We start from the raw sequence: 12,730 nt of genomic DNA, 5'->3' as shown, positions 1-12,730 counted from the left end.
GCCCCCTCCAAGATCCTTCCATCACGGTTTGACAACTCCTCTGTGTCCCCCTGCCAGATTGCAAATAACCTTGGCGGAACCCTTGACAACACCCTGTTGTTCTCTGCAAACAACAAAGCAGTGACTTGCTACTGCAGGTTCATGCTCTACAACATCTGTAGAGTACGACCTTTCCTCACACAGAAAGCTGCGCAGGTCCTAATCCAGGTGCTTGAAATCTCCCGTCTGGACTACTGCAACTCGCTGTTTGCTAGGGTCCCCACTTGTGCCATCAAACGCCTGCAATTTATTCAGAACTCCACAGCTGCCTGGTGTTCCACCTTCCCTAGTTCTCCCGCTCCTCTGCACACTCCACTGGCTTCTAGTCGCTCACATCCATTTTACCTCCATCTTGCCTACGGAGCAGCAAGGGGTTCAGCTCCCGCTCAGCCCAGTCAAAGCTCTTCTCTGTCCTGGCACCCCAATGGTGGATCGAGCTACCCCCAAACTTTAGGCTTGTGGATTGATTACCTGACCATCTTCGAAAACGTCTGAAACCCTACATCTTCATAGAGTATCTTAAAAAACTCACCGTGCCCCCCAAATGATGGTGTTTTTGTTCCATAAACCTCAGAGCAACTGTTCACTAATACTTTATCTGGTTCTTATGACACAATGCAGAAACTACAAAGGAAGTAGTAAGGGTAATTTTCCTGAAGAAAACATGTATGCTTTCTTCAGCTGTCCTTAAAGAGAAATGTTTCTTCAGCTGTCCTATCTGGTGTAATTCTCCTGGCCTATCTGGTGTAATTCTCCTGTCCTATCTGGTGTAATTCTCCTGTCTTATCTAGTGTCCTGTGTGATCTTAAGTATGCTCCCATCTCTCCCTGTCTTTCTCTCTCCTCTCCCAGAGGACCTGAGCTCTAGGACCATACCTCAGGACTACCTGGCCTGATGTCTCCTGGCTCTCCCCATCCCCAGTCCACCTGGTCATGCTGCTGATCCGGTTACTTCTTTTTTGTTGCCTGTGGCTATGGAACCTTGACCTTTTACCAGATGTGCTATCTTGCCCTGGACCTGCTGTTTATGCCCCTCTCTCAACCTCTCCTGCTCCCTCTCTCTCCCTACCACACCTGTCTCTACTTCTGAATGCTCGGCTATGAAAAGCCAACTGACATTTACTCCTGAGGTGCTAACCTTTTGCACCATCTACAACCACTTTGATTATTATTTGACCCTGCTGGTCATCTATGAACGTTTGAACATAATGAAGAACAATTTGGCCTTAATGGTCATGTACTCTGTGGTACCTGAGCGACAAGTCTAGGTCCAAGAGGCGTCTAAACAGCTTCTACCCCCAAGCCATAAGACTCCTGAACAGCTAATCAAATGGCTACTCCCCCCCCACACACCTATTCTACGCTGCTGCCACGTTCGTCGTAAGGATCAGACCAAGGCGCAGCGTGCGTAGAGTTCCACATATTTTAATGAATAGAAACTCACCAAACAAAACAATAACGCACAAGCACAAAGCTACTGGTGTGCACACAGGCAACTATCTGTAGACAAGATCCCACGAAACACAAAGGGGAAATGGCTGCCTAAATATGATCCCCAATCAGAGACGATAAACAGCTGCCTCTGATTGGGAACCATAACAGGCCAACATAAATCATTAATCACCTAGATGACCCAGCCTAGTCACTATCACGCCCCAACCAACATAGAGAATAAACAGCTCTCTATGGTCAGGGCGTGACACTCTTATTATCTATGCATAGTCACTTTAAAAACTCTGGTACTCCCTGTATATAGCTCCGCTGTTGTTATTTACTGCTGCTCTTTAATTATTTTTATTATTTGTGAGTTTTTTTCTCTCTGTATTTTCTTAAAACTGCATTGTTGGTTAAGGGCTTGTAAGTAAGCACACCTGTTGTATTCAGCGCATGTGACAAATAAAATTTGATTTGATACTCTTATAATCTTGATACTCTTATAACCCTTGATATTCTTATAACCCAGCACAGCCAGAAGAGGACTGGCCACCACTCAGAGCCTGGTTCCGCTCTAGGTTTCTTCCTAGGTTCCTGCCTTTCTAGGGAGTTTTTCCTAGCCTCGACACTTCTACATCTGCATTGCTTGCTGTCTAGGGTTTTAGGCTAGGTTTCTGTATAAGCATTTTGTGACATCTGCTGATGTAAAAAGGGCTTAATAAATAACTTTGATTGATTGATTGGTTCCCACTTGTCAACTTCTCCAGTACCACCCTAACATCAACATGTGAAAACGGCAGGTTTCTGTTTCTGATGTCATAGGAAACACTTATTACATCATCTGATGTGTAGCATGTGATTTAGTAACCTTTGACAGCTCATAGTTGGTTAAAATCACATGTCAAATTTCTCCGCTGACATCATCCATAAACACTTTTGACATCATCTGGTGTGCATGTTTTTGACTACAAATCATAGAAACCTGTCGTTTTCACATACGGTGGGGTCCGGAATTATTGGATCCGTTGATAAAGAAGAGCAAAAAATACTAAAATAAATAAAGATTTGGAGGAAGCAGGCACCACATGCTAAGCGAGCGCTCGACCATTTGAGCTAATCCCCCTGTTTTTATTACAGCAATTATAAAACAGATTCCATATCACTGGCACTGCCTAGTCATAGATGGAAAGTAAAGATTTAAAGGAAGCAGGCATTGACCCACTACTGCTCATGGTAAGCAAGCGTCTTACAATTTGAACTAATCCTCCATTTATGTACAGAGATGATGACTAATGGAACTTTCAGTGTAAATTATATATAGAGCTATGTTGATAATAATAATATTATCAACATATTGATATTAATAATACAGTGTATCTGAGAATACAGCTGCAGCAACATCCGTTTCTAAAAGTATAACACCGAAGGAAATGGAATTGATCAAACTACTTCAGAAGCTAATTATATCACATTCAATAAAAAATAAGGAAACAATGGAGGACGCAGGCATTGATCCCCCTACTTCTCGCTTGCTAAGCGAGCGCGCTACCATTTGAGCTAATCCCCCTACACGCGTTACGTGAGTTATTGTGATGTCATTCTCCACGTCTGTGCTACATTGAAATGATTCCGGCGGAAGTTTAGTGGCGAGGCCCTGTCCACAAAGAAATGGCGAGTGGAGTCGGGAGTGAGTATTATTTGTTAGCTTGCAAGTGTAGCTACAACGTATACATACATTTCAAATGTAATGTACAATCTTTTCGTAACTAGTTTTGTACATTATTTTCGTCTAGTTAGCCCTGCATGGGTTTTGTTAGTTTGCCAGGCGCGCGCCACTAACTAACGTTAGCTAGCTTGATAACAATGGGTGTTCCTAGCTACAGAGCACGCACCTTACTAGCCGAATATGATAAACAACCAAAGCAATTATTGTGTTAAATTACATAACTAGCTAAGTGGTGACGCTATGCTTTTCTAGATAGCTCAAACCCTTATTTGCATTAACAACAATATTGTTGCTTGCTGGCTGTGTAGCCGGTGTTTAGCTAGTTAATTATCTAGCCTATATTTGAGCTCTGACCTAGTTTTGGTTCCCCCTGCGCCGTGAGCTGTGACATCTCTCTTTCTTTCTATTGCTAGCCTACCTATTCCAAGCGTCATAATTGTCTTATCTGTTTTTATGTAGAACACAAGAGGCTGTCCGTTGGCCCGACGGAGCCGTGGTCATTGAGGGAGAAACTATGCCTAGCCTCCTCTGTTATGAGGAGCGGAGACCAAAACTGGTAAACAAACACACGAATTGTTTCAGTCTGTCGCTGACTGCATCTACATGTTGTTCTTCTACATGGTAATTTGTGTGCTTGATTGTCCTCCTGCCACTTTGTCTGCTTTTCAGGGTGTCAGTCAGCAGAGCCATCAAGCCTTTCTCAGAGCCCGGCCGCCCTCCAGACTGGTTCTCCCAGAAGGTATGAGACCGACGACAAGCTTGTCCCCATTTCATAGTCAGACTCACTGTGACACAAAACAATTAATCTCTGTCATGGTGAACAAGGTTGAAAGGTCAGCTACTATATATCTAACCTGCTTTCTGTGATTCTGACCCCCACAGCACTGTGCCTCTCAGTATTCTGAGCTGCTGGAGACCACAGAGGCTCCAAAGTTAGTACACAAACACACATTTTTCTGCTTTATTGGAGTATTCTGTTGCGGAGGCAGCACTTCAGCTGTCGTCAGAGCTGTGCATGTGTCTGATGTACGGCGCTGTTTCAGGCGTAAGCGTGGAGAGAAGGGTGAGGTGGTGGAGACCATTGAGGATGTGATCGTACGGAGACTCACCGCCGAGAGGATAGAGGAGCTGAAAAAACTACTGAGAGACACACAGGACAAATACAGGTCAATACACACAGGCACTCCCGCTCTCACACACATACAAATGTAGTCTCACACACACATACACAGTGGAACCTTCACTATCAATACATAGTCAATATTTATCCCTGTTCAAAGCCATTATAGATGACAGACATGCTCCATACACACTATTTACCATGCTTGACCTTTGGCCCTGTACTTCCTGTTTTGACAGAAAGCTGAAGAAGGAGGTGGATCTGATCCAGACAGGACATCTGGATTCACGGCTAGAGGAGCTGTGGACAGACATAACACAGTAAGAAACTGGTCTGTCTGTCTCTTGGTTTGTGTCTGCATGCCTGTCTGTCCAACAATATGCCTTTCTTTTTATTTGTTGTAAACACTACGTTGTAATTCATAGTGTACTTTCTGTACCGGATTTAGCAGTGAAGATTGTGTTTCATGGTTAAAATGGTTTGTCTTTGGTTTGGCAGGAAAAATAAGCAGGATGAGGACGAGGCAGATCTTAAGAGAAAGGCCACAGAGACATCATATCAGGGTAAGCTTTGGACTAATAATAATAAACATTTTGGACACCACTGATTTGAACAATGATTAGGCTCAAGAACTACCGGTAATAATAACCCTTCTACTCTTCGGTCCCAGCTCGCCAAGCGGTTAAGAACACGCCCAAGCGGGTGTCCAGTGTCACTATACGCTCCCCTCTGGGTGCCAGTCCCACAAGCATGGAGGGCGCACAGACAGACACCCCCACACCCCCAATAGATACAGCCATGCCCCAGGCAGAGGAGACCCTTGGTGCCAATTTGGTAAGGGAAGGGTCTTAGTCCTGGTCAGCATAACACTGTGTGCATAAAACACTTGGTATAAACTTTAGAGAATTTTTTTGTACTGTTTTGAGTGTCTCTTCTAGCTGGTTGTCTCTTGTTGTCATTGAGGAATGGTCAATTAATGTCCCCCCCCCCCCCCCTCTCTCTGTCCACATAGTCCCAGGGGGGAGCCGTGTTCCTACCGTCATCGGATGCTCCAATAGCGGGGCCTAAGGAGGGAAGCCTGGGGTCTCTGGTAGACGACTCCCCACAGAAGAGGCTCCTCAGTCAGAAGTCCACGCCGCCTCCCTCCCCTCTCCTTTCAGAGCTACTGAAGAAAGGAAGCCTGATCTCTGCTAGCCCCAGACTGGTGAGAAATACACTACAAAAGGAAGTTGAAACGGGATGATTTGCGGTAATAAGGGATGAAAGTATTTGGATTATATTGGGTTATATTGGATTCTATTGGGTGGATCTGTTGAAGGGAGAGGGTTAAGGTTATGTTTGACTTCACAAGCTACTGGTTTTGGGGAAATTCCTGTCTATTTTAGGGAGTAATATGCTGTTGTACATCCTACCAAGCTGCTCAGTAAAAACAGGTGATGTAGCTGTTTTTAGAGAACAGGGAATTATGGATATTGTGTGTTGATGACGTGATGCTGTCAGGTAGTGGAGGGGGATGCTGCTGCTGCAGGACTGGCTAACGGAGGAGTTCCTACTACAACCCCCACTATCACAGCAGACTTTGAGGTTGCCAGCGCAGGTAACTATGGCAACAGTGAAATAACCGCTCTCGCTGGCATGCTGGTTGTTATGTGTTTGGCTTGATGTGTGTTAGGATGCTAAGTATTAGTGCTGTATGTGCTTCTGTGCTTTAAATGTGTTAGATGCAAAGTGTCTGTCCTTTATTAGATGTACTTTGGTGTGTCCAATGGAAACACTGCCCCCCACATCCCCACTGCCCAGCACTGCCCCACCCAACACAGGTTAATACTGTCCCTCGTCTGTCAGTGTGTTTCTCTAAACTCACCTGTCTCTATCTTCCCTCTAGAAAAGGGAAGGAATATCTAGTATATAAAGAGGAACCCTCATCTGATTTCTAATCAGTGAGACCAGTGTACCATTGGTGGTGACACGTGTGTTTCTCTTTGTCTCTGTCTGTCTGTGTGTTCAGTCAAAGAGGCAGGCTCAGAGATGGTGGAGGAGGACCATGTACCTGGTTCCTACATGGGGGATGAGCTGGACCTGGAGACAGTGGGAGATATCATCTCCATCATAGAGGAGAAGGTACATGGTGTGTGTGTGGGGGGCGGGGACTTTGAGAGGGTGGGATACAGCTTTTGACCTAGATATCTCTGTAGTAAGCAGACTTTTTTTGTGCACACTCATCACAGTCCTCTCTGTGTCTCTGTCTTTCTGTGTCTGTCTGTATTTCTCAGGTGGATGACTCTGTGGAGGCTCTAGATGCTGCAGCAGTGGAGGCTGCTCTCTCTCTCTGTGAGGAAGCTGTTTCTGCTGGCAACTCCCTCTCAGGCCCATGGGAGGCCCAGGACTTAAAGGCCTCCGAGCCTGGTCCTATGGTTCAGTCTTACCCCACACATGGGCTTCAGGCTGCGGCTGGAGCTAACCCTGGGAGCCTGGAGCCACAGACAGAGAGTGGAAGGGGGGAAGCCGAAGAGGGGAACGGGAAGGACTGTGAGAGACAAGAAACAGTGCAGACAAATGTGGCCCCTTTTGTCGCTGATGATGGCCTGGCAGGAAGTGAGGTCACAGAGGAGGGAGTTCTGGGGGAGGAAGGAGCCCTGAGCACAGCTGTGAAGACTGAAAATGAGGAGTGGACCCAGCCAGAACTAAACACACCCTGCCTAGACTCAGAAGACAGCTCTGGATCAGGGAAAGAGTCCAAGGTAATTGTCCTCTTTTCAGTAACACAGCACACACCTCTACCAAGTGCAGTTGAATTATCATCTCTTCTTGTGTATCTTTTTGTAGGAAGTGAAGGATGAGGATGGAGGGAGCGACGGAGATCCTGATGAAGGAATGGAGATGAAGGAATGTGAAGAGGGGGAGGGGCCCTACCTATCAGAAGTAGAACCGGCAGCCAGTGAGAGCGAGGACGGCTATGGCCCCTCCTCCCAACGCTACACCACAGCTGATTCGCTAGCCAGCAGCCCCGCCTCTTCCCAGTTGTAAGTGTCCAAACCTGGTCCTTGTATCCATGGCAACTCTTAACCTGATCATTCCATCACAAGCCTGAATAAAGCAATGAATGACCCTAAAGAATGCTTTATGACCTCTCTCCCCCTCTATCACTCACTCACTAACCCTTCACCCTCCTCTGTCTCTCCCTCCGTCTCTCTCAGTTCAATATGTGGGGAGGATCAGGAGGCCGTTCAGGCTCAGAAGATCTGGAAGAAAGCCATTATGCTGGTGTGGAGAGCAGCAGCCAATCACAGGTCAGCTCTTAGCCATTTCCCCAATAACAGCCAATCACTTAACATGTCTGAGCTACTGTAGAATTTGACAGATCAGTTGTTGTTACCTGTGTCAGGTACGCCAGTGTGTTCCTTCAGTCTGTGTCTGAAGACATTGCTCCTGGTTACCACAGCATTGTACACAGGTGAGAGTTCTATAGCGGCAAATGGTTTGTTTGCTATGTTTTGTGCATGTGAAATAAAATCTATTTATTAAACAATGTAAGTACATGCTCGGCTTATCCCCTAAAACACACACACATTCATACACACACACCCTTCCCCTCCAGACCCATGGATCTGTCAGCCATCAAGAAGAGTATCGAGGCGGGTCAGATCCGTACGACAGCAGAGTTCCAGCGTGACATCATGCTGATGTTCCAGAACGCGGTGATGTACAACAGCTCTGACCACGACGTGTTCCACATGGCCCTGGAGATGCAGAGAGATGTTCTAGAACATGTGCAGCAGTTCCTGGCCACTCAGCTCATCATGCAGACCTCAGAGTCCTCCATCTCCACCAAGAGCCTCAGAGGCCGCGAGGGGGGCCGCAAGCCAGGGGAGTCTGTGGAGAAGGTAAGACTAGATACACACATACAGGTAACTGCCATGATTATAGAAACACTTGAGTGAATAAGGGATGCAAAGTATATTAAAAGCAGGTGCTTCCACACAGGTGTTGTTCCTGAGTTAATTAAGCAATTCATATCCCGTCATGCTTAGGGTCATGTATAAAAATGTTGGGCAGGCCATTATTTTGGCTACCATGGCTATGGCCCCATAGGATGACAATGCCCCCATCCACAGGGCACGAGTGGTCACTGAATGGTTTGATGAGATGTAAACCAGATATCAAACCAACTGAACACGTATGGGAGATTCTGGAGTGTCGCCTGAGAGCGTTTTCCACCACCATCAGCAAAACACCAAATTATTGAATTTCTGGTGGAAGAATGGTGTCTCATCCATCCAATAGAGTTAGACACTTCAATGTGTTTCCTTTATTTTGGCAGTTACCTGTACACAAACACGCACACATACCTCCGAGTCCAACAACGACACCGGACAGACTGTACCCATCTCATGCCCCAATAATCGTATCTTGCCTCTCGCCTAACCTCCCTGCCATTACACTTCATCTGTAGACAGGCTCCCGTCTCCCCTCTCCATTACTGCTGTCTGTCTCCCCTCTCCATTACTGCCGTCTGTCTCCCCCTCTCCATTGCGGCTGTCTGTCTCCCCCTCTCCATTGCGGCTGTCTGTCTCCCCTCTCCATTATGGCCGTCTGTCTCCCCTCTCCATTATGGCCGTCTGTCTCCCCTCTCCATTATGGCCGTCTGTCTCCCCTCTCCATTACGGCCGTCTTTCTCCCCTCTCCATTACTGCCGTCTGTCTCCCCCTCTCCATTGCGGCTGTCTGTCTCCCCCTCTCCATTGCGGCTGTCTGTCTCCCCTCTCCATTATGGCCGTCTGTCTCCCCTCTCCATTACGGCTGTCTGTCTCCCCTCTCCATTATGGCCGTCTGTCTCCCCTCTCCATTACGGCCGTCTGTCTCCCCTCTCCATTACTGCTGTCTGTCTCCCCCTCTCCATTATGGCCGTCTTTCTCCCCTCTCCATTATGGCCGTCTTTCTCCCCTCTCCATTACTGCCGTCTGTCTCCCCCTCTCCATTGCGGCTGTCTGTCTCCCCCTCTCCATTGCGGCCGTCTGTCTCCCCTCTCCATTATGGCCGTCTGTCTCCCCTCTCCATTACGGCCGTCTGTCTCCCCTCTCCATTACTGCTGTCTGTCTCCCCTCTCCATTACTGCCGTCTGTCTCCCCCTCTCCATTGCGGCTGTCTTTCTCCCCTCTCCATTATGGCCGTCTGTCTCCCCTCTCCATTATGGCCGTCTGTCTCCCCTCTCCATTATGGCCGTCTGTCTCCCCTCTCCATTACGGCCGTCTGTCTCCCCTCTCCGTTACGGCCGTCTTTCTCCCCTCTCCGTTGCGGCCGTCTGTCTCCCCTCTCCATTACGGCCGTCTGTCTCCCCTCTCCGTTGCGGCCGTCTTTCTCGCCTCTCCGTTGCGGCCGTCTGTCTCCCCTTTTCGTTGCGGCCGTCTGTCTCCCCTCTCCGTTGCGGCCGTCTGTCTCCCCTCTCCGTTGCGGCCGTCTGTCTCCCCTCTCCGTTGCGGCCGTCTGTCTCCCCTCTCCGTTGCGGCCGTCTGTCTCCCCTCTCCGTTGCGGCCGTCTGTCTCCCCTCTCCGTTGCGGCCGTCTGTCTCCCCTCTCCGTTGCGGCCGTCTGTCTCCCCTCTCCGTTGCGGCCGTCTGTCTCCCCTCTCCGTTGCGGCCGTCTGTCTCCCCTCTCCGTTGCGGCCGTCTGTCTCCCCTCTCCGTTGCGGCCGTCTGTCTCCCCTCTCCGTTGCGGCCGTCTCTGTGTACTGTGTTTATCACTTGGCTGTCTGAACGTGTGTCTCTTACTGTCTGTTCTTCTGTTTGTACAAGGTTGTCTTGTTGGTTGTTTACGCTGCGTGTGTTTGGAGAGGTGTGTGTATATGAGGGGTATGCGTGTGTGTGTTCTGTCTTTTCTCACTAACTGTTTGTCCTCCTACAGGACAGTGTCCCAATGGCCTCTCCCGCTTTCCTTCTCTCTCTCTTTGTAAGTATTCAGGTCAAAGGTCAGAACTCACCAGGTCAAGTCAAGCGCACGCTCTGTTTCTCCGTCTGTCACACACACCCAAAACACTAATCTGATATTCAGAAGCGCATAAAACGGTTCTACTCACACCAACTACCCCTGTAGTCAAACACTCAAAAAGCATACACTCACCTCTTATATTAACACACACATCCGTCACCGTCACTACATTTTTTACCTTCGGTATTTGGTTCTTAAGTGGACCCATCCTGGTTGTGTGTTATGTATCCAGTGGTTTTGTATTTGAATGTCTTTTCATGTATCCAGTGGTTTTGTCTTCAACGTCTGTGATCGTCTCGTCTGCTCCATCGCTTTTCTTTCTTTTCGTTTTTTCCATCCTTTCATCTTTCTTTTCTTCATTTCCTCTGGTCAGAGATCGTCTTAGTGTTTTTTTTACAGGCCAACCACGAGCCATCACTGGGTTTTCAACCTGGTGTCAAACTGACCTTCACCTTTTAACCTCTCTTCCCTGCAGGACGGGGGCACCAGAGGGCGCCGCTGTGCTATTGAAGCAGACATGAAGATGAAGAAATAACCAGAGTCAAAAGGCAGTAGGACAATAGATTGCGAACAGGCCATAGGGCTGGAGGTTTAAAGAGAGACTTGATGCAGGGCTGCAGTCCTCTGACATTCTCCTCTCCAGGCCATTTCTGATTGATCATTGTGTACCATAGTTGTGTACAGTTTAATTAACTAACTTAAGTCTATGATTGTATTTAAAGCCAGTACACTAGATATCCAGACATCATATGATTCTCATTGATATTTGCCACTGGTAATCAGCAGACACTGCAGCCCTGGAGGACTGAATCTGTTTTACAATTGCAGTAGTACTAGTGACTGACTTGGGGCCCTGTTGTTTTGTGTATAGGATGTAGCCAACTGCAAAATATCCTTCAAGGAATCATGATCCCACTGTCCACGAACTGGTTGGTTGAATCAACATTGTTTCAATATAATTTGTCAATGTATTGTAACGTGGAATCTATACTGAACAAAAATATAAACGCGACATGCAACAATTCCCACACCACACGATCCCGCAGGACTGGTGAAGAAGCTGTATGTGGAGGTCCTGTGCTGACGTGGTTATACATGATCTGTGTAACCACGGTTGTACTGACATTCTCTAAAACGATGTTGGAGGCGGCTTATGGTAGAGACATTCGGCTCTGGTGGACATTCCTGCAGTCAGCATGCCGATTGCGCGCTCGCTCGCTCAGCACTTGAGACATATATGTGGCATTGTGTTGTGATAAAACAGCACATTTTATAGTGGACTTGTATTACCCCCAGCACAAGGTGCACCTGTGTATTGATTGTGCTGTTTAATCAGCTTCTTGATATGCCACCACCTGTCAGGTGGATGGAACATCTTGGAAAATTTGAAATAATCACTAACAGGGATGTAAACAAATTTGTGCACAATATTTGAGAGAAAGAAGCTTTTTGTGGGTATGGAACATTTCTGGTATCTTTTATTTCAGTTCATGAAACATGTGACCAACACTTTACATGTTGCGTTTATATTTTTGTTCAGTATATTTGGAAAATACCATAGAAATAAGAGTGAGGAGAACAGGCTTGGAACCTCTAACCCTGGCCATTAATTAACTGGTTAACTCATGTGTACACTCGCAATGGCTGCCTGGTTATGTGATGCAATAATTGCCATGGTATTTTGGAATGTTCTATCAACTGATGCTGGATTTCCATGATGATGTAGAATGTTCTATCAACTGATGCTGGATTGCCATGAATGTTCATTCAAATGATGCTAACTAATGTGGCTCATGGAATGTATTTTTTGTAATATCAATTGAGTTGACTTAACAAATCACAGCACAGATTGAAAGGTACACTTCCTGTTTTTACTTCCTGGCATGGGTACACTCAATGGCTGCCAGTCCACCCATTATGCCATCATTGACTTGAATGGAGACGCCCTTTCTATTCATTCTAATTTCTATGGAAAATACAGTGGATTTGAAAAAAGTAATCAACTTGTTTTGAGGGTGAATTTTCAACCACAGAATTATGTAATCATGTTAACCAATTTTGCACATAGATAAACTGTGTATAAATTCTGTTTCATTTGTACCTTTGAAACAATGTCTGATCTTCAACGTTATGTCCACTATCCGTTAAAAAAACAATAGACTGGGCAGCAGCACCTATTGCAGAGTTGGTCTACACAGCTATCAATTTGGTCTCCCATCCAGTTTTAACCAAGCCCAGCTTTGATATTTGTCACTGACTAACAATGTGCTATCATGAGAAATGTATTATTGAGAGATCTCTTAATAACTACATAAATGACTGTTCCTATCGAAGTCATTCCAAAGGATAGGTTTAACAGAGCAAATGAAGTATAACCATACTCCTATAAGTAATATCAATAATAATGTTTAGTCTTTGCAAAGTCATCA

General features: G+C 46.6%; 1 protein-coding gene across 3 annotated transcripts; it reads left to right on the top strand.

Moving 5' to 3' along the window:
• The first annotated feature begins 2,622 nt into the window (after window positions 1-2,622).
• Window positions 2,623-12,390, top strand: LOC129827536 (bromodomain-containing protein 8-like). Of its 3 annotated transcripts, none has more exons than XM_055888467.1 (18): window positions 2,623-2,705; window positions 3,658-3,754; window positions 3,868-3,937; window positions 4,081-4,130; window positions 4,242-4,364; window positions 4,558-4,638; window positions 4,817-4,881; window positions 4,989-5,152; window positions 5,331-5,522; window positions 5,819-5,915; window positions 6,327-6,439; window positions 6,592-7,059; window positions 7,145-7,341; window positions 7,516-7,608; window positions 7,704-7,772; window positions 7,917-8,202; window positions 10,218-10,262; window positions 10,777-12,390. In XM_055888467.1, the coding sequence occupies exons 2-18, from the start codon at window positions 3,732-3,734 to the stop codon at window positions 10,834-10,836; spliced, it is 2,196 nt and encodes a 731-aa protein (XP_055744442.1). In that variant the 5' UTR covers window positions 2,623-2,705; window positions 3,658-3,731; the 3' UTR covers window positions 10,837-12,390. The 3 variants fall into 3 exon arrangements, with proteins under 3 accessions (XP_055744442.1, XP_055744439.1, XP_055744440.1); XM_055888464.1 differs by lacking the exon at window positions 2,623-2,705 and adding an exon at window positions 3,054-3,159; XM_055888465.1 differs by lacking the exons at window positions 2,623-2,705; window positions 10,218-10,262 and adding an exon at window positions 3,054-3,159.
• The last annotated feature ends 340 nt before the right edge of the window (window positions 12,391-12,730 follow it).

This window comes from Salvelinus fontinalis, chromosome 29 (assembly GCF_029448725.1).
Source record: "Salvelinus fontinalis isolate EN_2023a chromosome 29, ASM2944872v1, whole genome shotgun sequence".
NCBI classification, from domain to species: domain Eukaryota; kingdom Metazoa; phylum Chordata; class Actinopteri; order Salmoniformes; family Salmonidae; genus Salvelinus; species Salvelinus fontinalis.
The sequence above is the reverse complement of the archived record's forward strand: the minus strand, read 5'-3'. Positions and strand labels throughout refer to the sequence as shown.

Excerpts from the sequence above, each read along its gene's own strand:
- LOC129827536 (XM_055888464.1), top strand. Across the intron at positions 4,365-4,557 it reads GACACACAGGACAAATACAG|AAAGCTGAAGAAGGAGGTGG; the intron begins GTCAATACACAC and ends CTGTTTTGACAG. Across the intron at positions 10,263-10,776 it reads CTTTCCTTCTCTCTCTCTTT|GACGGGGGCACCAGAGGGCG; the intron begins GTAAGTATTCAG and ends TCTTCCCTGCAG.